General features: G+C 43.5%; 1 protein-coding gene across 1 annotated transcript in view; it reads left to right on the top strand.

The window, feature by feature from the left end:
- Positions 1 to 23,783, top strand: part of LOC120221846 (proprotein convertase subtilisin/kexin type 5-like) — a 100,197-nt gene that overhangs the window by 29,504 nt on the left and 46,910 nt on the right. Inside the window, exon 2 of the mRNA XM_039219462.1 lies at positions 12,800 to 12,904. Within this exon, the coding sequence (XP_039075393.1) occupies positions 12,800 to 12,904 (105 nt within the window). The remainder of the gene's footprint in view (positions 1 to 12,799; positions 12,905 to 23,783) is intronic.

Below are 23,783 nucleotides of genomic sequence, written 5' to 3'. Positions count from 1 at the left end.
AGTGATTCTTCACCTTGGTTTTACATCAGAATCACCTAGAAAGCTCTTTTAAAAAATACTGATATGCTAGTCTTAACTCCATCTCTGTCTGTCTTTTTAATGTTTATTCATTTTTGAGGGAGACAGAGAGTGAGTGAGTATGAGTGGGGGAGGGGCAGAGAGAGAGGGAGACACAGAATCCGGAGCAGCTCCAGGCTCTGAGCTGTCAGCACAGAGCCCGACATGGGGCTTGAAACCCACGAACTGTGAGATTCTGACCTGAGCTAAAGTTGCACACTTAACAGACTGAGACACCCAGGTGCCCCTTAACTCAGACTCTTAAATCAGAATCTCTGGGATTGGTGTGGGGAGACCTAACATTAGTAATTTTTGTAGTGCCCGTACAATTCTAACATGTAACAGGAGTTGAGAATCATTGAATCTAAAGAAAATTTACCATTCCAGCAGTAATTCCAGAAATGGTTCTAACTATCCAAATACATGCTATTTTCTGTTTATTTCCATGTATGTGGCTTCAAGTGGCTAAGGTGATCAGTAATGAAAAGAATACAGACCTAAATGCAGGCTACGCGTGCTCTTTCTCTCTCAGCCTCTCTTGGACTCTCTATTTCCTTTGTGGGTGTGTGATGTGTATCTTACAAGCAGGTGGAATAGCTTAAATATAAAACAATAACTTCTTTTAGTTTTTCCAGAAATTACTTACAGATGGGTTGTTAAAAACTTTGTAAAAGAATAGCGGACTCTAAACAGCAGTAATGAATGTTCTTATCTGAGGAATATACAAGGGTTATTTTACATTAAGGACGTAATTTTTCACTTTGGACCAAAATGGATTGAAGGCAATAAAAGCCTGATGCCGTTTACAGTTCATTCTTAGAGAACTGTTACAAACACAGTGTATATTGGATGCTGAGCCCAGTGCTTATCTCATGTACTACTATGAGAAATTGAGTTCCTTGGGGGGAAATATTCTGATGGAGTCAAGAAGGCCTAACTTTCAACCTTGTAGTTGACACAGTGGGGTTGAAGAGCCAAGTCCGAAAATTAGCTACATTTTAGTTGAGACTTTCTTTACTGTGTCTACAGTGTGTCTGGATCGGTACCTGGCATATTGTACACACTTGGTAAATATAGTCATCATTTCTGGGCAGGCTCTAAGTGTCTAGAGTAGAATATGGAAAATGGCATTCAACCTTCACATTCACATTTACACTTAAGAGATTCAAATAAAGACCGGAGGAGAGAATCACATTAAAAAGGGGTTCTGAGGATTGTTTCTAGTTGGCCAAGTTCATTCTCAAATTGAAAAATATTTTCAATTTGAAGCTACTTCTCATTAGGAGAACATCACCAAGGGGAAGTCATGGGATCATGGACTGCAGCCTGGCCATCGTATGTGGGATTAACACGTGTGGCATTCTGGGCTCCATTTTCCGGTGAGGTGTTATACATGTTGGCTTGTCTAGGGAAAGCAAGACCCGAGAAGACTTGTTGCATGAGAAAAAAGAAAAGAAAAGGAAAAAAGGAAGCACTTGGGTGGTCAGCCAAGAACAGGGAAGACCTTGTGGGGATGGGTTGGCCATCTGGCAGGTAGAAGAGGGATGGATGAGAGGCTAGCACTGGGAGTAGTCAGTGGACTTAGGCTTATTCTCTGGAAGAAGTTTCCAACCAGTAGGCTACCTCAGGCAATGCAGTGCTCTGTACAGTTTGAAGAATGGATTCTGCATCCAGTGGGGTAGATTGGATTAAAATCCTGCTATGGTTTTTTCCTAATTCTGATATTCTGTGATTTGCTTTGAGGCAAGTCTTGGGTCCCGTGTGAATCGTGGGCCAGACCGTAGATTTCTCACTTGAAACTGGGAAAATTGGTTGCTTACTCTGTTTTCTCAGTCTCGCATTTCCTTTGTGAAATTCTATCTGTTGCTTGCTTGCTCGGGATTTGTAATAAGATGTTTTTGATGACCTGCTTTTAAGATGAACTACAGGGACCTGGGGTCTCCCACACTCTGCTGATCAGGTAGCTTTAGGATAAAATAATGAGGCCTCTCGTGTTGGTGAGGCCAATGAGGTAGGATGGGAGTATCTGAGATGCCCATGGAATCAATGGTGAAACAAAGCCCTTTGAATACATTTTAAGGAAAAGTTAAAGTGCGCTAGAAAAAGCTTAGAGTTTTGGAGTCTGACACTTCCCCATTTGAATGTGCAACTTACCTTCTCTTGTGTTTGGATTCCATTTCCTTCTCCCTAAAACTAGAAAAATTCTTCCTTTGTTGGGATGATAGGAGAGAATGTAGGAGAGCATCAGTAAGCGGTAGCTTCGGTTATAGGTAGTGTTAACTGCCTAATGGCTTTGAAAAAACAAGCCATTTGCTAGTTCTCTTTTGCTGGGCAAATGGCTTTATCTTGGTTTTCAGTTTTTTTTTTCTTTTGAAGATTAAACTTGATACTGCTAATACTGAGCTCAGCAGAGGGCTGGGCCACTATTAAACAGTTATTATGTTGGTACAATTATTTGGATGTTGATAATTGAATACCCAGAGAGTCCGAAAAATTACCCAAAATAAATAGGCTCCAAATACAGACACTGTAGTTTCATTTTCTTTGCTTCCCAATGGATGTCTCCTGAGGTACTAGCTCTAGCTTATAGTGGTTTCTTACTGCTCCTGTAACAAATAGCCACAAACTTGGTGACTTAAAACAACACAAATGCGTTATCTCACGGCCCTGGCAGCCAGAAGTCCTAGCCTAAAATGAAGGGGTCAGTAGAGTTTCATTCCTTCTGGGGAGTCTAGAAGACTCCTTTCTTTACCTTTTCCAGCCTCTAGAGGCCCATCCACATTCCTTGGCTTGTGGTTCCTTCTTCTACCTTTGGAACCAATGGCATAGCATTTTCAAATTTCTCTCTCTCTCTCCTCTTCCTCTTTCTCTCCCTTCCCCATCTCTGATCTGTGCTCCTCTCTCTCTCTCTCTTTCTCTCTCTCTTCCCCTCTCCCCCCTCCCTCTCCCTGTCCCTATCCCCAACCTTCTCCTTCTGCCATCAAATCTTATCTAACTTGGTTCCCTCCCTCTTATAAGAACCCCTGTGATTACATTGGACCCAACCACATGATACAGGATAATCTCCCTATCTCCGAATCCTCTGTCACAGTTGCAAACTCTCTTCCGCCATCTACGGTGACATCTTCATAGGTTTTGGGAATTGGGACATGCACATTTGGGGGCAGGGCACCATTTAACCCATTACCCGCCTGCCTATCTTAGAACGTTGCACTGAAATCCTACAGATTATTCATCTTTCCTTGAGCACCTTGATTTAAAGAAAAAAAAATATATGGTAGTGATTTTGCTCTGAATTCATGTACCCTAATGCCATTTTCTGAAGAGCTCTCTGAAGAGCTCAAATGCTGAGCCTGAACTTGAAGGAATTCAGGAAAAAATCACAAGTGGCCTCTGATATTCGAAACTAGAGTCTAAGAAAGATACTCCTCATGTTATTTTGTAGCATTCCGTGGCCCCAAGCAATTGTATCTAAGATGTGTGGTGCCAGACCGTACTGTTTAACTTAGAATGCCCCTTGAACTTCTCCGTGAAGGGTATGCCTTAAAGCTGCTTTCTCACATGAAGATACTTATGTAAGTTTCTTTTGCATCTGCTCAGAGTAGATCGAAACATCCCTAGAAAACATCGCCTTTGTGTACAGCTCTTAAGAGCACAGCCTTCTGGGTAATTGAGATCTCCGGGTGGCTGTGGTTTTAAATGCATCCTAAGAAACCTTTGGCTTTAAACAGCTTTTAGAGTAGTTAAGACCATATGCTGTGGAGCTAGGCTACCCAGGACCCACCTGAACGTCACGCTTTGCCAGCTGTGTGGCCCTAGGCAATCTCTTAAACTTTGCGAGCTTTTGCTTTCTTGCATGTAACATGGAAATCACAATACTTGCTTCACACTGTCTTGTGATGAGGGAGGGCCCAGTGCAGTAATGCCTGGGTTTGCACTCTGTAAATATTAGCAGTTCATCAGCTTTCTGCATTGACTTACCTTCTTCTTTAATAGTTAATTCAACGGCCTTGTTATAAATATCACTTCCGTTCAGTGACTCCAAGAGGTCATTGACTATGGAGGGACGAGAGAGGGGACTGAGAAACATAAAGGCAGATTTGGCCAGTGGGAAATGCTCACTTTTCAGACATGTTTACACGTGGGGACTTTATTCATTCAACACTTAGTAGGCATAAAGCATATGTCGTGTTATATGTTAATGTTCTATCATAGAAGGAGTTATAAAGAAATGAGCAAGGAACTTTCCCAAAGGTTTAGAGGCATGCTCACTATTGCTTTGATCACCCCAAGGGCAAGGGGCCATTCATTGATTTGACGCATTTGTTGGATAAGCCTAGCACTGTTAAGAGGAGCTAAGGTGAATTGGTGGAATGAAGCAAAAATCCCTGCCCTTATGGGGGAAGACCAATAACAAGTGGGATAAATAAAAGTTATATGTAATAGGTTAAATGGTGATAGATGTTACAGGAAAAAACAAATCATAAAAGGGGAGGTAGAGTATGCTGAAAAAGCATGGTGGCAGTTTTAAATCGGGTGGTCAGTGAAAGCCTTCCTGTAAAGGGAGCATTTGACCAAAGACCTGAAAGCAGAGAGGATGTATGTCAGAGAGATCTAGAAGATTCCAGGCAAAGGAAAAGCAGGTGCAAAGACCCTGAGGTTGGCGTGTTCTTGCTGACTTGGGGGAAAGCAGTCGTGGCCACCTTTTCTTTGGTTCTACTATAAAATGTTACAGAGTCTGGAGAACACAGAAGGCAAATTATTGGAGTGGTTTTAATATTCTTGGGGAAGCACAAAAGAGGCACCAGAGTGAACATTTAAATGAAGGAGAAGCAGTTTATCCAGTTGCTGTCTCTGTAACCGTAAAAGGAATTCAGCAAGTTGACGGTTTGGGCCTTTCCATGTGGAGCCTCGGAAAGGGGTTGGTCAGCAAGACTAGTGAGCTTGGTGACTCAGTTCTTCTCCATCTCACCGGAGTGGGGGAAGAGATGTGGGGGAAGAGAGGTGGGCTGGCAGGTAAATTCCAGCGTCAAGTAACTGGTCCTTAAGCTTTCCAGTCTGTAAGTCATTCCACAGACGGGAAAGAGTGAACCAGAAATCACTAGAGGGGAGTTTATAACTTTTGAAATCAGCATTCTTGCCGTATAATTTACATACCCCCTCATGCAGCCGTTTTTGTAGGAAGTTTGATGAGTGTTGACAAATCTGTACGCCCCGTGGTATACTGATAAATAAATGCCAAACATGCGATTCTTCAGGAAGAAAAGAAGCCCTTATTTTTGTAGTCTTTGCCAGTTTTTCCCGATATATTAGTACTTCCATCATTGTTGATTTCAAGTCATGAATGCGATGTCACTGAACAGGGTGTTGGGAAGAGATGAAATTGGATTATAAGCCTACGATGAAGTGGTCCCACCTCATCTAAGCACTTATCGCTGATGTTGTGATCACCGTACTAACAATACAGTGCATTACCAACCGTCCAGATTTCTCCGGGTTTTCCCAGTCAGTCCCCACTGCACATCTAGGCTGTCCCTGTTGTGTTACCTTCATCATAGTTTGACATAGTCCTAGCATTTCATAGCAGTGCAATTATACAGTAAGCTTTCTTCCGCATCAGCACGATGTTTTGAAATCTATCCATGTTGTTGCATATATCAGTAGTTTCTTCCTTTTTATTGCTGGGCATTCCACTATGTGGATATACCACAATGTATTTTACCATTTACCTGTTGATGGATATTTGCACTGTGCCCTGTGTTATCGAGAGGGTGGCTGTAACCATTTGTGGATGAGTTTTGTTTCAAAATAGAATTTCATTTCTTTTCTGGGTAAATACCCAGAAATGGAACATGTGATTCCTAAGGAGGATGTGTGTTTCATAAGAAATTACCAAATGATTTTCCAAGGATATCGAACCATTTTACACTCCTACTAGCTACGTGCGAGAGTTGCAATGTTCCACAATCTTATTAGATCTTGGTATGGTCTTTCCTTTAAACTGTAGGCATTTTGGTGTGTGTACAGTACAATTATGATTTTAATTAGCATTTGAGCATGTTTTTACCTGCTTATTGGCTATTTGTATATCTCCTTTTGTGAAATGTCTTTTCAAATTTTTGCCTGTTAAAAAAAAATGTAGAATGGGGATCAATTATCTTTCAAAAGGGAGTTCAGAATTTGGGGAAATCTATGAATTAGGGCAGGGGGTAGAACAAGGCAGACAGTGTTCATGAAGGTGGCCACAGGGTCCTTGACATGACGGCTTCATGACCAGGGCGACCAGGTTGATGGAGACTTGTCTCAGGTTAAGCATTGAAAGTTCCATGTCCCTGGAAACAACTCAGTCCTGGGGAAAGGAATATGGTTGTTCAGCCTATAGGATGATGTATAAAAAATTTGCAAACTATATGCCCGGAGTCATTAGACTGAAGAGGATTTTAGCCACAGCATGGGAGAAACTGTTGGTGGTAAATGAATTCAGAAAGGCTGCACTGCTCCTCACTGGGGTCAAAATCATTGTAAAATAGGGTTTTCTGGCTCCTAGCCCTCTGCTCAGAAGTCAGTAGGAACACCCAGAAGGTTCTCTCTTGTTGGCAGGAAAGAAAAAAAAAAAAAAAACCAACCCAACAACTCTCCACTCACCGTCTAGTCCTTGTTTTCTGACAGTGATCAGTGATGATGTTTTGACGTTATACATATAATGGGCTCATTTATTTGGCTTCAGTTTTGATTTTCTGGTCAAATGCAGTTGTTCCCGGAAGAACTACTACAACATTGAGTCTTATCAGTTACTTACATCTTAGTGTAAAATAGTTTATTAAAAAACCTTTTCTAAGAACACTTTGGTTTGAGGAAGGGACATGATAGGAAAATTTTGGGTGCAGGGGTGAGAGGCTTCCACTAAGGATGAAATGGCACAAATGCTTGACAGAATTGGGAACAAAAGATGAAATTTACTGACTTAGTGTCCTATAGGGTTATGTTGCTAGGCCAGGAAGAGTGTGTGTACGTGACTGCACAGAAAAGGAGCTTAAGAGAGGCAAGAAGGAAGGAAGTATTTTCCTCCTTTTATGTGGGATTAAGGAAAAGGTTGAGCTTTGATTATTCTGCTCTTGCTTTTATACTTCATATATACCTATGGGTTCTGATTTGTTTATAAAATGTCCCTATGTTAGTTATCTATTGTTTCTTTGTGTTGGCCCTTGTTGGGATAGCATGACAGATAAACACAGTCATCTTTTGTTTCACATTACCCTGGAGGAGCTAGAGGGAATGCCTGCTTGTAGATAATATTACTGCTCTGTTTTCATATACTGTCTTTCTTTTGAATAATTTCCAACATGTTAGGACATTTTTCTTCTTAACCTTTATTAAATGCCCTCAGTGTGCCCAGCGCTGTTGAAAGAATATAAAGGACACAATTCTTGCCAATGAGGGGCATGCATATTAATAGATAAGAGACATAAACATGCTTTGAAATCTGTATATTTAGATTTTAAAATGTGCAACTCTCTGAAAGGTGACAGATCATTTTGTTTGAATGATGGAGAATGATTGAACCTAGTACACACCACTCCCTAGCTGGTGTCTTGCAAAGACAAAAAAGAAAAGCATAGAGATGTCTCAGTCTCCATCGCCTACTGAACCAGAGCCTTGGCGGTTAAGGTGGCATTAAATTATTTTTGCTGAAATTTACCTTAATTTGATAGTCCTGTTATGCCAGAGATTTTGAATCAGCTATGGCTCTAATGCATGGAGTGTTAGCAGCTCAAGGCTTCTGATGTTCACATCGTCAATCAGTAGTCTCTGCTGAGGACCCATTACGTGTTGAGCAGGGACAGAACGATGCACACCATGGATGTGTCTCTGCCTCCCTGGAATGTATAGGCCTGCGGTTGCGGGCACAGACGTTGAACAGATAATTGTACTAATCAGGGTATAACTATGGGTGGATATTTTTATGCTTGTGTGAGGTGGTGGAAGCTCACCTGGCCTAGGAGGGTTTTTAAAAAGTTTTTTTAAAAAAAGTATTTATCTTTGAGAGAGCGAGCATACGCAGGGAGGGGGAGAGAGAGAGGAGGACAGAGGACCCCGATGCGGGTCTCGAACCCATGAACCCGGAGATGATGCTCTGAGCCAAAGTCAGACGCTCAACCAGCTAAGCCCCCCAGGCGCCCCCGGCCTGGGAGTTTTGAGGACTTCCTGGCCGTGGTGACAGATAAAGGATGCAGAAGGAGAAGCCAGGCAGAGAGGGAGGAGGCAGGGAGGCTGGCTGTCCGGCATGTCCAGGGAACAGCAAGTCTGACACAGTCAGGGAGCTGAGAGCCTGGGTGAGGCCAGAAAGCCGGGCTATGCAGGCCCCGTAGGTCAGAGTAGGACAATGGTCTTTGTTCACCGAGTGCGGTCAAGGAGGTAGCATAGTTCTTGGGAGAGCATAGATGTTAATATGATATGGTTATTCAGACTTGATAAACAACATTATTAAGTAATATTCAGTGTTAGCTATTACTGTTTATTTTCAGAGCAGAGGGAAGCCCCTAAAAAATTTTAGGCAGGTGTAGTGACATGTGGCATAGTCAAATTTGCATTCCGTGGCCTTTTTCTGGCTGCTGTGTAGAAAACAGATATGAGAGAGGAGGTTTGATGCATAGGGCTCCGAGAAGACCGGACGCAAGTGTAGTCACTGGACAAGGGATTGGGACAGACACGGTGAGTCGTCCAGGGGCCTGTGGCTGACTGGTGCCTACAGCCATGACTCAAGAGCTGCATGACGTGGAGGGTCTCTAAGCTGTACGAGATTGTGCAAGTGTACGGCTACTTTTCCAGAAACTTTGATCTATCCAGTTTTAGAGTTAGTAGGAAGCCTACTGTGCAGTCCACTCGTTTGTTCGACTTTGGAAGGCATCTCACTAGGACTATTAAGTAGGTTGTAGAATCCATTGAGAAGGCCACGCTTTCAGAAACGTTCCCCCAAAGCCACATCACGGAATAGACCTTCACAAGAGTTGCTGCCTCATCTTCCACGGAACGCTGACGAGCATAGATGTTAATATGGTAGGATTATTCGGACTTATTTGATAAATGACATTATTAAGTAATATTCAGTGTTAGCCATTACTGTTTATTTTCAGAGCAGAGGAGGCTTCCCTCTGTTGTCGCTGCAGCTCCTGTACAATCTCTTCCCAGCTGATCAACAAAACAGGATGGGCAACGCGAATGTGCAGAAAGCAACATGAATGCGCAGAAAGCTAGCAGCCAGGCCATTAAGATCTCTTCCACAACTACCGCCAAACACATAAATGCCTCCCAGTGCATGCCCCACGATGCTGTGGTCCGTCTTCGATTGGCAGAACCTTAATCACATCAGAACCCTAGCTGCATAGAGTTTAGCTTTTTAGCTCTACAGTCTAGGGCAACTCACCATAAGGAAGCAGGAATGAGCCCTCCTATAGGACACGCCGTGTGCCCTGGGTTCACCGCGATGCTAGACATTCAACAAGGATTTGCCTTTTCCTGCCTCACAGTACTAGCTGTGGACACGTGGGTGTTCCCAGAGCTTCAGTGACCTCCTTTATCAAATTAGAGTTAATGATATTTATCGTCCAGGGTTCCTGGGGGGATTTAAGTTAACTATGACAACATGTCATTGCCCGATGCGTGGTAGGCATTCAGTGAATGAGACCTCAGTCAGTCACTGACCACCACTGCACAAATCTACAGAGGAAGCAGAATCCCTGAAAGGTGGTGGTAAAGTAGAGCTTGCTGCTAGAGAGATTTAATGGCCCAGATAAATGTGCCCCTTGTATGAGGCACACGGACTTTGGGGAGCATATTCGTCCCCGAAAGAGAAGGTGGGATTTGAGTGTGTGCTTTTTATTTGTGATTTCTTTCATTTTTAATTAGTTTTTTTTAATTAAAAAAAGAAGGCATACACACAAACAATGATAAGAAAGGCCTTCTTTGCAGCTCAAGTATTCTACCTGAAATATCTTCTGCTTATAAGTATATACATAATACAGATGCTTTCTTTGTTCTCCTACAAAAATTGGGTTATGTGTTCGTCCGTCCGTCCTTCCTTCCTCCCTTCCTTCCTTCCTTCCTTCCTTCCTTCCTTCTTTCCTCTCTCTTTGACATCTCTGTGACTTGTTGATTATATATAGATCGTTGTTTAGTTGTTTACATTGTTTTGCTTTACAAACTTTGCTCTGACATCCGTTCTTCAACAAAAGTGGCTGTATCTGTATAATAAGTTTTAGAAGCAGAAAGGCTGGGTCAAAGGTTAGGTGCAGTTTATAATTTTATTCATATTCCCAAATGGCTCTCCAAACCCTTGTCGCAGGGCATGCTCTGGACCAATCCCATGTTTGCCATGTTTGTGCCTCTGTCCTCACCATGAGTGTATCATCAGACCCTTTGACATTTGCCATGACATACAGGTATTTAAGAAGCGATATGAGGGTTGACCAAGAGGAATTCTGACCCGGGGATAGAGCTAAGGAATTAAATGCAGGATAGGAGGTGAGAGAAGATAGGACTTACGTTTAAATAGAAAGGGAAAGTGGTAACTGGACACTATGTACCAGGCAGTGGCTTGAGCAGGCAGTGCACTGCGTTCAGTCCTTATAACCACGTTTGGCCATAAACATTTTTGTCCCCCGTTTGACTCTGACTCCTGGTCTCTGTCCACTATACCGCCTGTGTCCTTATTCTACAGTTGAGGAACAAAGGCCCCAAAATGGTTAAGTGACGTATCTAACATCCCAAAGCAAGTGAAGTGAGGACAAGGTTCCTTTTTGCATCTTCATACACCTTACGGAAGGCCAGGATTCCAGGCTTTACCAGCAAGGCCGTAAAAGATCTGATTATCTCTTCAGGGTGTATTTCATCCACATTTGAGTCCCATAGTTCCATCGAATTCAGTTATTTTCAACAATCAAAGCGTTTTCATTATAGTTGCGTGGACATGGTCTGAAACTCACTGACCTTTTTCACACTGGTGACAGGTTCTGTGGAAAGTTCTTCCTCGGAGATTTTCTGTTCCTTTCTACAACAACTGCCATGTTTACCCAAGGAGCACTCTTGACAAAAGCTACATGAGATGAAAACTCTAAGCTTCCTGGGATTTTAAGATTTTCTAATAAAGGATTACACAGCCCATTGTGAATTCTACCCTTGGTCCTCAGGAATCTTAAAATTGGCCTGTAAATCCCTCCTTGAAACACTCTTGGAGACTGAGGCTAGCATCTGGGCCCCTTTCCTCATTGTTTGCTGCTGCTTCAGACAGACTCCCTGACCTTTTCTGGGTACATCAGTTTCCCCTTGAGTTAAAAATGCGTGACTCAAGATGATCAAATCTAACAATGATTAGAGCCCTTCAATTAGAGCGTGAAGTCTCCGTGAGTGCATGACTCTTAAATGGGACAGTAGCTGGGTTAATCATCCTTACCGGAGAGGTGGGGTGATCATTGAAAATGTGATGGAAAGAAGAAAATTTTAAAAATAAACCTTTTACCTGAAAGAATGAAGCTGGACCAATGACTTTTTTTGTTTTTTAAATTAAGAAAGCCCAACTTTTGAAATGTCCCAATTGGAAAACATCCCATGGATGGCCATTCTTTTAGGGCAGAGCCATGGTATTCTGGAGGAATAGCCACTTGATGTAATTACCCAAAGCAAAGAAAAAAAAAAAAAAGAAAGAAAGAAAAAAGAGGGGTGCAGGGGGGGGTGTCAATGTCAAAGAATGGAATTTGAGAGCTGCAGAGGTCTTAGAAATTAATCCAACCTCAAGTTTTATAAGAATGGAAATGGAAACAGTAAGTACATGGGATGTAGCCAAGAAACCACTTCTGAGCAGCGTCTGTCAGCCGAAATGAGAGCCTCCCTCCTCTGTCTTCATTTGGTGCATTGTTCAATTTTCATGTATGTGATCCGTATCTTATAATCTGCTGAGAAAATACAACTGTCTGGGATTTTGTTTGTTTTCCTAAAGTGGACAGTGGCCTATTTTCCGAGCTATCCTGCACTGACCTCACTGTTTTTAACTAAAGAAAGGGTACACACACGGGAAGATGAATTTGTTAAGAGTGGCTCAGATAACGTGGACTGGACTGTGTTTTACTCGGGATGCTTAGTCGATAGGTAGGATCTGTGATCTTAGTCTTGTGTTAGAGCCTGCCATCCGACTTTGAGTTTTACAATAAATGAATAACCGCTGTGTATTTATACTGTCTACTTAAGTCGGGAAACAAAGTGTTTTCTTTGTGAATGACCAACTGCTCAGGACTTGTTTCAAACTGATGATATAAATAATCTAACAAGGTCCTTCGTTGTACATTTCTCGCAGCAAACAGAACGCAATGTGTTTTTATAACCAGATAGCTATTTGATTTTTTTTCTCTTTCTCACATTTGGATATAAATGGATATAGAATTACTTAAAATGCTGCATATAAATTAAACATTAAAAGGGAGATACAGAGAGGCTAAGCTGCCCCATTATAATCTTTAGTTCCGCAGTCACCGCCTCAAGGACACTCCATTTCATATCACATGTCCTTCTTTTGAAAAGTGATCACCAAGGTTCAAGTAACATTTAAGCATAGCAGACAACTGCATAATTTATAGACCTTTTTTTGTTTTGTTTTGTTTTGTGTTCTTATTTTAATGAAAAACAGGAACTCCGCAGACTCCCTTGAACTCCCATTAACTCCTTTCTGTTCTTTCCCCTCCTGTCTTTGCAGATCGGAGCCCTGAAGGACTACTACCACTTCTACCATAGCAGGACGATTAAAAGGTCAGTTCTCTCGAGCAGAGGAACCCACAGTTTCATTTCAATGGAACCAAAGGTAAGAAGAACCAGTTGGGTGGGGACCAAGAGGCAAAGCTTCTGCATTTTTCATTGGTAACATCACACTGCGAACCGCTGACCAGCGTGGAGGCTCAAATTTCAGGAGCGGCCATACTGTCCTTTGGTCCGTCCAGTGGCTTGGCTTCCTCTTCAGACAAAAACACACAATCGCTTGCCCTGCCCTGGAATGCCATTCCCATACGGCACTTGTATGACAGCCAAGGGGGATCATAAGGTTGGATTCTCCTGGAGAAGGGAGCCGTGTGGTCGGGAGAGGTATTGATTGATTCAGAAGTATTGAGGTAACGAAAATCCCACACCGTCCTAATGAGTCCCACGTAGACCTGGGGTCCTCTCTGAACTCCATAGCGGGGTCTCTAACAGAATCCTCAGGTCACCATGGATCCTCACAATTTCAGGTGGCATTGATAGAGCCATGCCATTGGCAGCCCAGTGTCTGGGACAGCGGGCATACTGAGCATGGAAGAGGCAGAAGTTGGCTCCTGCCCTTGAGGGAGGGCTCGTCACTTGTCTTTCTTGCACGTTGTCTTTTTGGGTGATGGGTGATATAGACACATACCCTTGTGAATATGTAGAAGGAGGTGTGATATGTCCACTTTTTCCCACTCCATCCTAGAGCGGTGGGGTGGCTCTCTCCTGGGAGATAGGAAGCTGAAGGAAGTTAGGAACAAAGTAGTAGGTGGCAGCTAAAACTCAGGGTGAGTTACGTACCCGTCCTTTTTGAGGTAGAGGAAGGCACGGACTCTGAGAGGAGACGTGGCAGGTAAAGCAGAGGAGAGAGCAGCTGTACCAGCCTGCCCTGGGTCCTCTGTGGGCTCGCTGGTGACTTTGTATTGATTAGGAAGGGGTTTCCCCCCATTATGTTTTGCCACATGAGCTCATTTTCGAATAAATTGGCGAACAAGCCCCTACAAGTAAGCAGTAGCAATCTCACCAAGAGATTCCGTGAAAATTGTATTCCTTATTAAAGCAAGAAGTCCTTATGTGAATTAATATGCAAATCAGCTTTGGAGGTGGGAGGCCTGCCCTCTGCTAGATGCCATGGTTCCTTATTTAATTTGTTTCTGGAATATTATCGCCCGGCATTCGTGATTGTGAAATTGTATCTCGGTAGTTCGAGAAAGCACATTTCTCGTAGGTCTCAATTTTCTCTACCCCAGTTTTGGGTTATAGGAATAGCTCCTAAGACTTACACTCTGATGGGCTGAGGATTGTAACCCCCCCCCCCCCCCCCCCCCTGCCCCCATCTCTACTCAGAATTGAATGTCTCTGGAAAAGCAGTCTGTTGGGACTGTTCTTGAATTAGCTAAATTTTTGAAGCAGAGTCACGTTTTTTATCTGCTACACAACTTTTTTTTGAAGCTTTCTTGAACTTTGGTAATTAAAATGATTCCAATTTCATAGCTCATGTGTGTAGTCAGTGTGAATTTGAGAAACCAAATACGAGTCGGTTTGGGAGGTAAGGACAGAATGTAATGAGGCATGGTGCTCATAATGAAGGATTTACTGAATATGGAGCTGTTTCAGTCTCTAACGTTATCTTAGGAAATCTTGGTCTTCATTTCTTCTTATCTCGGGGCATCAGATAGTTTATGCAGGATCCAGCAGAGACCACGGATGCTGGCACACATCGTACCTGGAATATATGCCCCTCTTCACCGAGACTGGGTGAGCAGGGCCACTTCAGGCCGGCTCTAGGGTACCTGCTCAATTCCCCTTTCTTCCCAATAAAAAGAACACCCCTTGGGAGAACCATATGTAACTATTCTGATGTCTCCTGCCCCTCATTCCCACCCAGCTGTTTATACAAGAGGCCCGTGATCCCACCCGCCTTGCCCATGGGGTACCACAGATTGGGGGCTGTCTACACTTTCTTTTGGATGTTTCTTACAGCTCATTCATTCATCCATTGGCCATTTCTTGAGCCAATAATAATAATATTATTATTATTATTTTTACTATTTTAAAGCTTTTTTATTTTGAGACAGAGAGAGCATGAGCAGGGGAGGGGCAGAGAGAGAGGGAGAGAGAATCCCAAGCAGGGCTCCGTCCCACGAACTGTGAGATCATGACCTGAGCCGAAATCAAGAGTCGGTGCTTCATCAACTGAGCCACCCAGGGGCCCCTCGTTGTTCTTGTTTTTTAATGTTAAAAAGCTTTTTACTTAGAGAAGTCGCAAAAACGTTATGCAGAATCCCTATATAGCTGTCCACGTTCCCCAAATGTTCTTTATGTTTCACATTTCACCATACATGATCATATTCTCTGTCTCCTCTCTGTACACACCCCCTCCCATGTATAGGTGTGTGTACATAACTATGTACACACATTTTTTTCTGCAAATTTGGGAGCGGGTTACACACGTGATATAATGCCCTTTTAACTCTACATATTGGATTTTGTGTTTACCCAAACCAAAGACATCCTGTTATTGTAACCAGAAGTACAAACGGCTAACAGTCTGGCAAAACCCTGGATATTAACATCCACTTAATATTGTTATCCAATCTAGAGATTTCACACAAGCTTTGCCAATCGTCTCTGTTCTGAGCCAAGAATACATTTAGCTGTGTTTTTCCCACACCCTCTTTGTATACTGGGCCGCAATTCTCTCTTTTTATTTTGTTCTTCCTCTTTCAGCAGCTAGCCCTTTTTTGCAAATTACAGGCCAGTTATTTTGTAGAACATCTAATGTCATGATTAGTTCAGGTGTAGCAAGAGCACTTCTAGAGAAGTGCTAGGCTCTTCTCAGTGCATCAGATCGGGGGTCCGTGATGTTGATTGGTTTCATTGCCCATGACTTTGTGGTTACTTGGTGGTGACATGTGTAGTGTCGCTACTTTATTTTTATTTCATTTTGTTTTACTTTATTTTATTTTTTATCATTATTTTAAGCCACTAAGCTGCTGCTGCTTCTTTTTTTTTTTTAAATGTTTATTTTTGAGACAGGGAAAGAGTGAGAGAAAGAGAGGGAGACACAGAATCTGAAGCAGGCTCCAGGCTCTGAGCTGTCAGCACAGAGCCCGACGTGGGGCTCAAACCCATGAACCGTGAGATCATGACCTGAGCGAAGTCAGATGCTTTACCGACTGAGCCCCCCAGGTGCCCCCCAGTCTTCTCTACCTTAAAATAACTAGCTTCCCCTTCCTAGTGAATACGTGTCTTGTGGGGAGATCCTCTGAGATGCTGTAAATATGTGCTGACTGACGTGATGTGTTTCACTTCCAACAGACCTCATTGGGAGTATAAATCTAGTGCCCGTGTGACTTCCTTTCTTAGGAAGGTCATCTTTTCTTTGCCGTTGGGTGTGTGTGTGGTGGATGGTTTGTGTGCCTGAGTGGAGGCACATGTGTGATTTGGGTGATGGGGCCACGTGAAATGGCTTGGTGGAAATCACTGGGCACGCATCCTTCTTCTTCTTCTTTTTTTTTTTTTTTAATATTTTTATTTATTTCTAGGAGAGAGAGAGAGAAACAGCGTGAGCAGGGGAGGGTCAGAGAGAGAGGGAGTCACAGGCTCTGAAATAGGCTCCAGGCTCTGAGCTGGCAGTCAGCACAGAGGCCGACACGGGGCTCGAACCCACAAACCGCGAGATCATGACCTAAGCGAAAGTCGGACGCTTAACCGACTAAGCCACCCAGGCGCCCCATCGGCACGCGTCATTCTTGATCGCCATTTTCTTCAAAAAGGGAACCCGAATCAGTGAATTGCAGGGAATACGCACACCAAACAGTTCCTGGCTTTGGCTGCCTGTAGTAAATTGCACTTTTTTTTTTTTTTTTTTTTTTGCCTCTGCTTTTGTTTTTATTTAGAGGGCTCTAAAGAAGGAAATGCAAAAGGGACAACACTATCAGGACGAACTTCCCGGTGCTCAGAAAATGCTGTGGTCCATTGGGGTGCATGAGCCCGGGGAGCAAGAATAGCCTGATTTCCCTGTGTTAACATTGTGTTATGATCAGCTTTTTAAACGACAGACACTCAACAGGCTTCTGAGACAGCATCACAAGTACGGTAATGACAGTCTCGCAGGACGTGTTGGGGCGTTAGTACAGCAGCTGGATCAGTGAGTGACTCTTACGATATTCTTAGCCATGTCTTTCTTTTGGACTGACCAGCTTTTCTGTGAGAGACCTGAGCTAAATTCCAGAAATGACGGTTTTGAGTTAACGTTCTCCGAAGCCTCTCATTAATCTGTTTAGAAATCTTTGCCAGCCCTGTGGCATTTGGTCAGGGAGGCTGTCATCTGTAGCAAGCTTCTCTATAGCTTTTGTGTTGCCCATGCCGACACGGGCAGGGGCAGAGGCGGGATGTATTTTTTATTCTCCTCCTTCTTACCCAGAACAGAAAAACCAGAATCCTAAATTTCCTATTACAGTAGGCGTTTAAAAATTTAAAAAAAAAATTAAAAACAAAAAACAAAAAAACCAACACCAAACTACCATTAAATTAGGTCTCTGTGTCTTATGTGTGTGTGATATACAAGTACAGCTTTTTTTGCCCATTAGATTTTATCTTGAAAGTTCTGGCCTTTTAATGTCTTTATCTTTTTCAGTCCTTTTGCTGAATTCAAGTCTGTTTACAGGTCAGTTTTTATCCAGATCTAGGATAGAATCACCGTTTTTTTAAAAATTGTTTAATGTTTATTTTTAAGAGAGAGAGAGCAAGCACACAAGTATGTGCAGGGGAGGGGCAGAGAGAGAGAGAGAGGGAGACGCAGAATCCAAAGCAGGCTTCAGGCTCTGAGCTGTCAGCACAGAGCCCAATGTGAGGCTCCAACTCATGAACTGTGAGATCATGACCTGAGCCGAAGTCAGCCAACTGAGCCACCCAGGCACCTTGAGAGTCCTCTTCTGCTACGGGGTAAGGGATAGCCACCTCTCCTGTCTAGTTTCTTCCTAAAGGTCAAGTTTGTCAAATCGCCCCATCACATGGATGCGTACAACCGTGTATCTCATTATAAAATAACTATTTGTATAATATTATTAACTGCAGAATCGTAGGACCTTTAGATTTAGACTTCTCTCTTTCGTATCCAATGCGGGCATACCTTCCAGTGTACTCTTAAGAGGGTTTTTTTTTCAGACCTGTTAAGCGGGCCCAGTGACAGAGTTCAGTACTGGACACAGCAAACCTTTCTATAATTGAAGAGATTTAACTTGTTGAGTTATCTTCTGCTTGCCCGTAACTTCTACCCATATTTTTGCCTTCCAGACTTCTACATTTAACAGCTCTTTAAATATCCGAAGCCCCTTGCTTATTCTCTGGAAGCAGTAATTGTCCCTCTGTAAATGTGGGCCAGAATTAAGTGCAAGCCTTTAGCTCACAGAGATATTGCTCATTCATTACATTTATACATAAGCCATATCCTCTGAAGAGAATGTTCGGGCAGAGCATTCAAGCCTCGCACAACGACAAATAAAGGGGGATGGGGAAAGGAAGGGGCAGATACATGAGGCGCTTGGACGTGGTCAGCAAGGTCAGCGGGAAATCCGACCTGGGAAAGAAGGCAGGTCCTTCCTGACCCAGGTCGGTACCTACTCTACCCAGGATTTGATTTTCCGATGACTAGAGTTTTTCCCCTTTTTGCCTCAAGAGGGAAAGACATGTGATCACGGGATGGAGGAAGTGTACGGAAGTGTTCCTGAAGAGCTGTACACATCCCTTTCTTATCGGCCAGAGCCCATTTCCCATGGATTCGCCGTGTCGCTTTGGAATGTTTTGTTCCCACTTCTGATTGATCTTTAGTTGGTCCACGGAGAGAACTGGCATGTCAGTTGCCTTTTTTTCTTCACTCTGAGACAAACTAGTTATAAATTGTTTACACGCACCCGATCACCAGCAGACCCTTGGAAGTGGGGAAACCTTATTTAGTGAGAGCTAGGCACTCAGAAGCGTCTGAACTCAGTCTTACGTGTAGGAGTCGCAGGTAAGACCTTCTTACTCATCCGACTCCATCTGGCCTGACGCAGCCGTGGAATTGGCGTCACCTGAGCTCAGGTGCTTCCTGTTGGGGCCCTACCTGCCCCACCTGCCCCACCTCTTTCCAGACACTCGTGTGCACTGTTTTCCTTGGTAGGGTAATTTTCTGCTCTTTGCCTTTAAACATGATAATAGCTTAATGGTTTGACTTTCTTTTTGTGTTTTGTGTTTTGTGATCGATCGTTCCTGGGGTGGTGCCGTGTGCGATGATCCCGGGTGTGTTGAGGTGGGGTGACGGTAGCAGTAGGTACCTGACGCCTCGTGTTCTTAGCAGACATCATAGCCATGATCCTTGTGCATGTGCCTCTCAGCGTCTCCCCAGGGAGTGACAGTTACCAAGTGTCCTGAGGATGAGTTCTTCTGGAAGCAGCATGGACTTGCCTCTGATGATGGGTCAGGAGGACATGGACATGGCAGTCAGGGGGCCTCCTGGAAGCTGTCTTCTTCTAGTCTGCCTTCTTTGCCACCTTTCCAGCTGCAAAATGCAGCCATTAGAGCCCTGTCTTGTTTTTTGGTAGCATTTCTCCATCTTGGAAACAGCTTCTAGAATCCATATACTCTTGGCAAAAGCCTTTCAGCACCAAGTTTGCAAACTTTGGTACATTTACTGGCAGGACAGCTGGGATTTTGGAGAAGATGGAAGGAGGCATGTATAGTTTCCACTGTGTTCTCTCGCGCCTCTTCTTTACGGTCTTGTTTCCGGGTCTACCAGATGTCTGGATGGTCAGAAACCGGAGAGTCAGATTGTGCGCTGCTGGGTTCTTTGATGGGAAAGTTTGGGTCAGGACCCAAATCCCTTATAGGCAGGAGTGAATTAAAAAAAAAATAAATAAAATTCTCAGCTACTTTGGAAAGGTTGCCAAATCTTTATTAGACAGCACTTGGCAGTATTTCATTTTGAAAGGTTATAAACTCACATACCCACACTGGGAGCGCAGATAAGAAGAGTGAGTGAGATGGGCCAGAGAGAAAATAATTGGGCACATGGCACAGTGGAGACCCCTCGCGGCATGTGAGGGGGCAGCTAACACTCTGTTGCATCCAGTTGTCATGTGTCACGCTGGGTCGCTCCCTCCAGGTCCACAGAGCCCGCGAGTAATGTTGCCTGATTTTACATGTTGGCAAATAACTGGAAAGCATACAAATATTTGTGTGTGCCAAAGAAAACGCGGCTGAGAGGCACCCCAGTTTGCGACCCCGAGAGTGGGCTGGGTCGGGAGGAAGGCACGGAAGACAGATGCCAGCACTTTGCGTTACTTCGCTGGAGTCTTCCCCTCGCCTCAACGCCAATGTTTGTTCTGGTGGGTCGTGCTCCGCTGAGCGGCTCAAATGTGATATTTCTCAGTGTCTCAGCCTCCAAATTGAAATGCGAGTATCTTTTGGGCACCGGTAAGAGGCTCAGGTCACTTGGGTTCCAGAGCAGAGGCTGCCGAGGACAGGACGGAGCGTGTGTGCCAACTTCGCTTGTGCTCCCTTTTCCACTGACACCTGTAACTGCACTGGGGGAAAAGCCTTAACAGGAAATGAAGGTTGGAGGAAATAGTACAAGTCAAAGAAAAGAACAAATGGCAAATAAAGTGACGGCCGTGTGAAAAGAGGAGGAGAGACTTGATGGGGAAGGGTAGGGTCCATATGGATTTTGCATAAGTCACTTCAGCCGCTTGAAGGAAGGGTACAACATGGTAAGAATCTTTATCATTTTCTTAGTTCAGGTAGTATTTCTTTTTTTTAATGTTTATTTCTTTTTGAGAGAAAGAGGTAGACTGCATGCAGGGGGAGGGGCAGAGAGAGAGGGAGACACAGAATCGGAAGCAGGTGCCAGGCTCTGAGCTGTCAGAACAGAGCCCAACATGAGGCTCGAACCCACAAACTATGAGATCATGACCTGAGCCAAAGTCGGTCGCTTAACTGACTGGGCCACCCAGGTGCCCCGGTAGTATTTCTAAGGTGTCAGATTCTAAACAAGTAGGTGTTTGATCTAGAAAATGTAGGGTGATGACAACATTCTAAAATTTCTAGATAGGTCTTGTCTCAGTTTGGGTCACTTTATAACAGAACACCATAGTCTGGGTGTCTTATAAGCAACTGAAATTTATTTCTTACAGTCGAGGAGGTTGGGAAGTCCAAGATCAAGGTGCTGGTAGATTTGGTGTTTGGTGAGAGCTTCCTTCTTCATTTACAGACAGCTGTCTTCCTATTGTGCCCTCACACAGCAAAGGAGGCACGGGAGATCTCTGGGGCCTCCTTTGTAAAGGTCCTAATGCCATTTATGTGGCATTAATCATCTTGGACCTAATCATCTCCCGAAGGCCTCCTTTCCTAATACCATCACATTGGATTTTAGAGGCTTCAATGTATGCATTTTGGGGGGGGAACACAAACATTTAGCCTATAACGGGCTTAAGAAGGGAATTTGGGGAGCCACCGCGCAAGTTAGGACGAAATAAGTAAGCAAATCTAAGGGGTAAGTGAGAATAGCAAACAACAAAGAAAAGCCAGCAACAAGGAAACCCAAGCCCGTTTTAATTGCCCAGCCCGGCTTTAAAGAGCAATCATACCGATCCATGTATTTATTTTAATTGAAGGCAACAGTAAATAAGGAATCTAATTAGAACATCACTATTGAAAAGGGCTGATTTGTTAATAAGTGCCTGTGAATTTCATTTTTGTACTCAGTTCTACCAAATAGAAATCAATTCTTGCAACATAAAAGGAGGGACTACGGTGCAACAGAGGTTGTCCTTGCATTTTGGTTTGAGCTTTGAGCTCTGTAGGGCGATCTCTTAACTCCTCTGTCCAGATTGCTCCTACGTTTGAAGACTCATCATTGTTCATCCTGGTACGTTGAGAAGTATACAGTAGAACCCACTATAGTGAATTGGACGTGTAGGAAAAGATCAAAAGCATAGGTTAAGGGCTTGTAGCAAAGTAGAAAGTAGCTAATAAAATGCTGTTACAAATCTAGACAGACTGATAAGGAAAGTTCTTCAAAATAGTACGTAAAGTTAAAAAAGCGCCATAAAAAGAACATAGGAGATGTCTTCCCATTTTATGTTTTATGTTCAAACACAAAGAAAGGACCTATGTGTATATGTATGTGGTTCCACGTGGGGTAGTTTTGGAAGGATACATAAACACATAAAAACGACTCTGATCACTTACGTTCCATACCATATGATTTTTTTAAAAAAACTATTCATAGTGAAACAGCTTTCCTTGATATCAACAATCCTTTGATATTTCGAGTCCTGTGGATACATCTCTGATCTGATCTCACCCTGCCTTTCACCTGACATCATTTGATTGGTCAATCATTTGTTGGCTCCTTCTTGGAAAATGGCTCTCACTTGCTTGAGACCATATTCTTTCAGTTTTTTTCATGCCTCTCCTGCACCTTCTGTCTTTGTCGTCAGTGACACCCATTCCACCTCACCTGTACATTTTGGGGAACCCAGGGCTTACCTTTATGCGGGTGTCCTTTCTTCAGATTTATACCTCCTTCTCTCATTGACCTGACATTTCCAATTAGATGTCTAGGAAGTATCCAAAACACAGCATGACACATATGATACTTTTAATTCCTGTGTGTCACCATTGCCCTCAACCCTTTTTTTCCTAATAAATGATTTATCCAGTTGCTCAAGCCCAAAATGGAGCAGTCTGCGAACCTGTGGACTTTTCTCTCATGCACCACCACCGGTCTGGTTAATCCCATCATCATCTTTGACCTGGACCATAGCAGCTGGATCTATATTCATTATTCTTCTCCACTGAGAGTATATTTCTTAGGATACACAAAGTTCAGATATTTCAATGACTTTCCATTGACTTTGGAATAAAATCCAGTTTTTTTTTTTTTTAAATGTTTTATTTATTTCCAGGAGAGAGAGAGAGACAGCGTGAGCAGGGGAGGGTCAGAGAGAGAGGGAGTCACAGACTGAAACAGGCTCCAGGCTCTGAGCTGGCAGTCAGCACAGAGCCCGATGCGGGGCTCGAACCCACGACTCTCGAGATCATGACCTAAGTGAAAGTCGGACGCCCAACCGACTAAGCCACCCAGGCGCCCCAAAATCCAGTTTTTTCTTAATGGTCTTCAAAGGCTCTCATGATCTGGTCTCTTCCTACCTCCCTGACCTAGTTTTTGAAATGCCACCTTTTTCCTTGTTACAGTTAGCCACATTGGCCTACCTCTCCAAATACTAAACTCTTAAGTGTTTCTCTCTTTGCCTGGGACATATTTCCTTTGGTCTTTGTGTGACGGATATCTTCTCATCTTTCACATACCAAAGCAAAGGTCACCTCCTTTGAAGGACCTCCCCCAGTGCCCCTTGCTAAAGTAGACTCTTAATCTTAACTGCCCAGCTACTGACTAGCCTCAACATGTTACGTTCCTCTTCGTTACCTATCTGAATCAAAAACCGTGTTGCTTATTTATTTGGTTGTTGGTTTTTCCCATCCAGGATATCATTTCAGTGGAGGCATCGCAGTGCCCCTTACCTCTTGTTCATGGTGGCATTCTCTTGACTTGGCATAGTATCGGGTGCGTGGAGGGCGGTCCGTAGAAGAATGAATGAACAGTTGGGATTCGGACACTAATTTTGATGGAAAATAAATGATGGAGGCAATAATAAAGCTATCATCTTCTGCAAGTTTCTCTTATTTTGCCAGAACTTAAACCATTCTGTGGTGGTGTACACGGTACTGTCTCATTTTGCCGCAGACACGGGAGTGGCCAGTTGGAGAGGCACCATGTTATCAGACAAAAGAGGCATTGGCTGGGTTTGTGATATTTGGATTCTAGTCTCAGCTTTTACTACGAGCTCACAGTTGCTGTTAGCATGTCACTCCTCATTGACCTTATTTCTCTTATAAAATCA

Source organism: Hyaena hyaena, unplaced genomic scaffold, assembly GCF_003009895.1.
Source record: "Hyaena hyaena isolate Hyena2069 unplaced genomic scaffold, ASM300989v1 scaffold_819, whole genome shotgun sequence".
Taxonomy (NCBI): domain Eukaryota; kingdom Metazoa; phylum Chordata; class Mammalia; order Carnivora; family Hyaenidae; genus Hyaena; species Hyaena hyaena.
The sequence above is the reverse complement of the archived record's forward strand: the minus strand, read 5'-3'. Positions and strand labels throughout refer to the sequence as shown.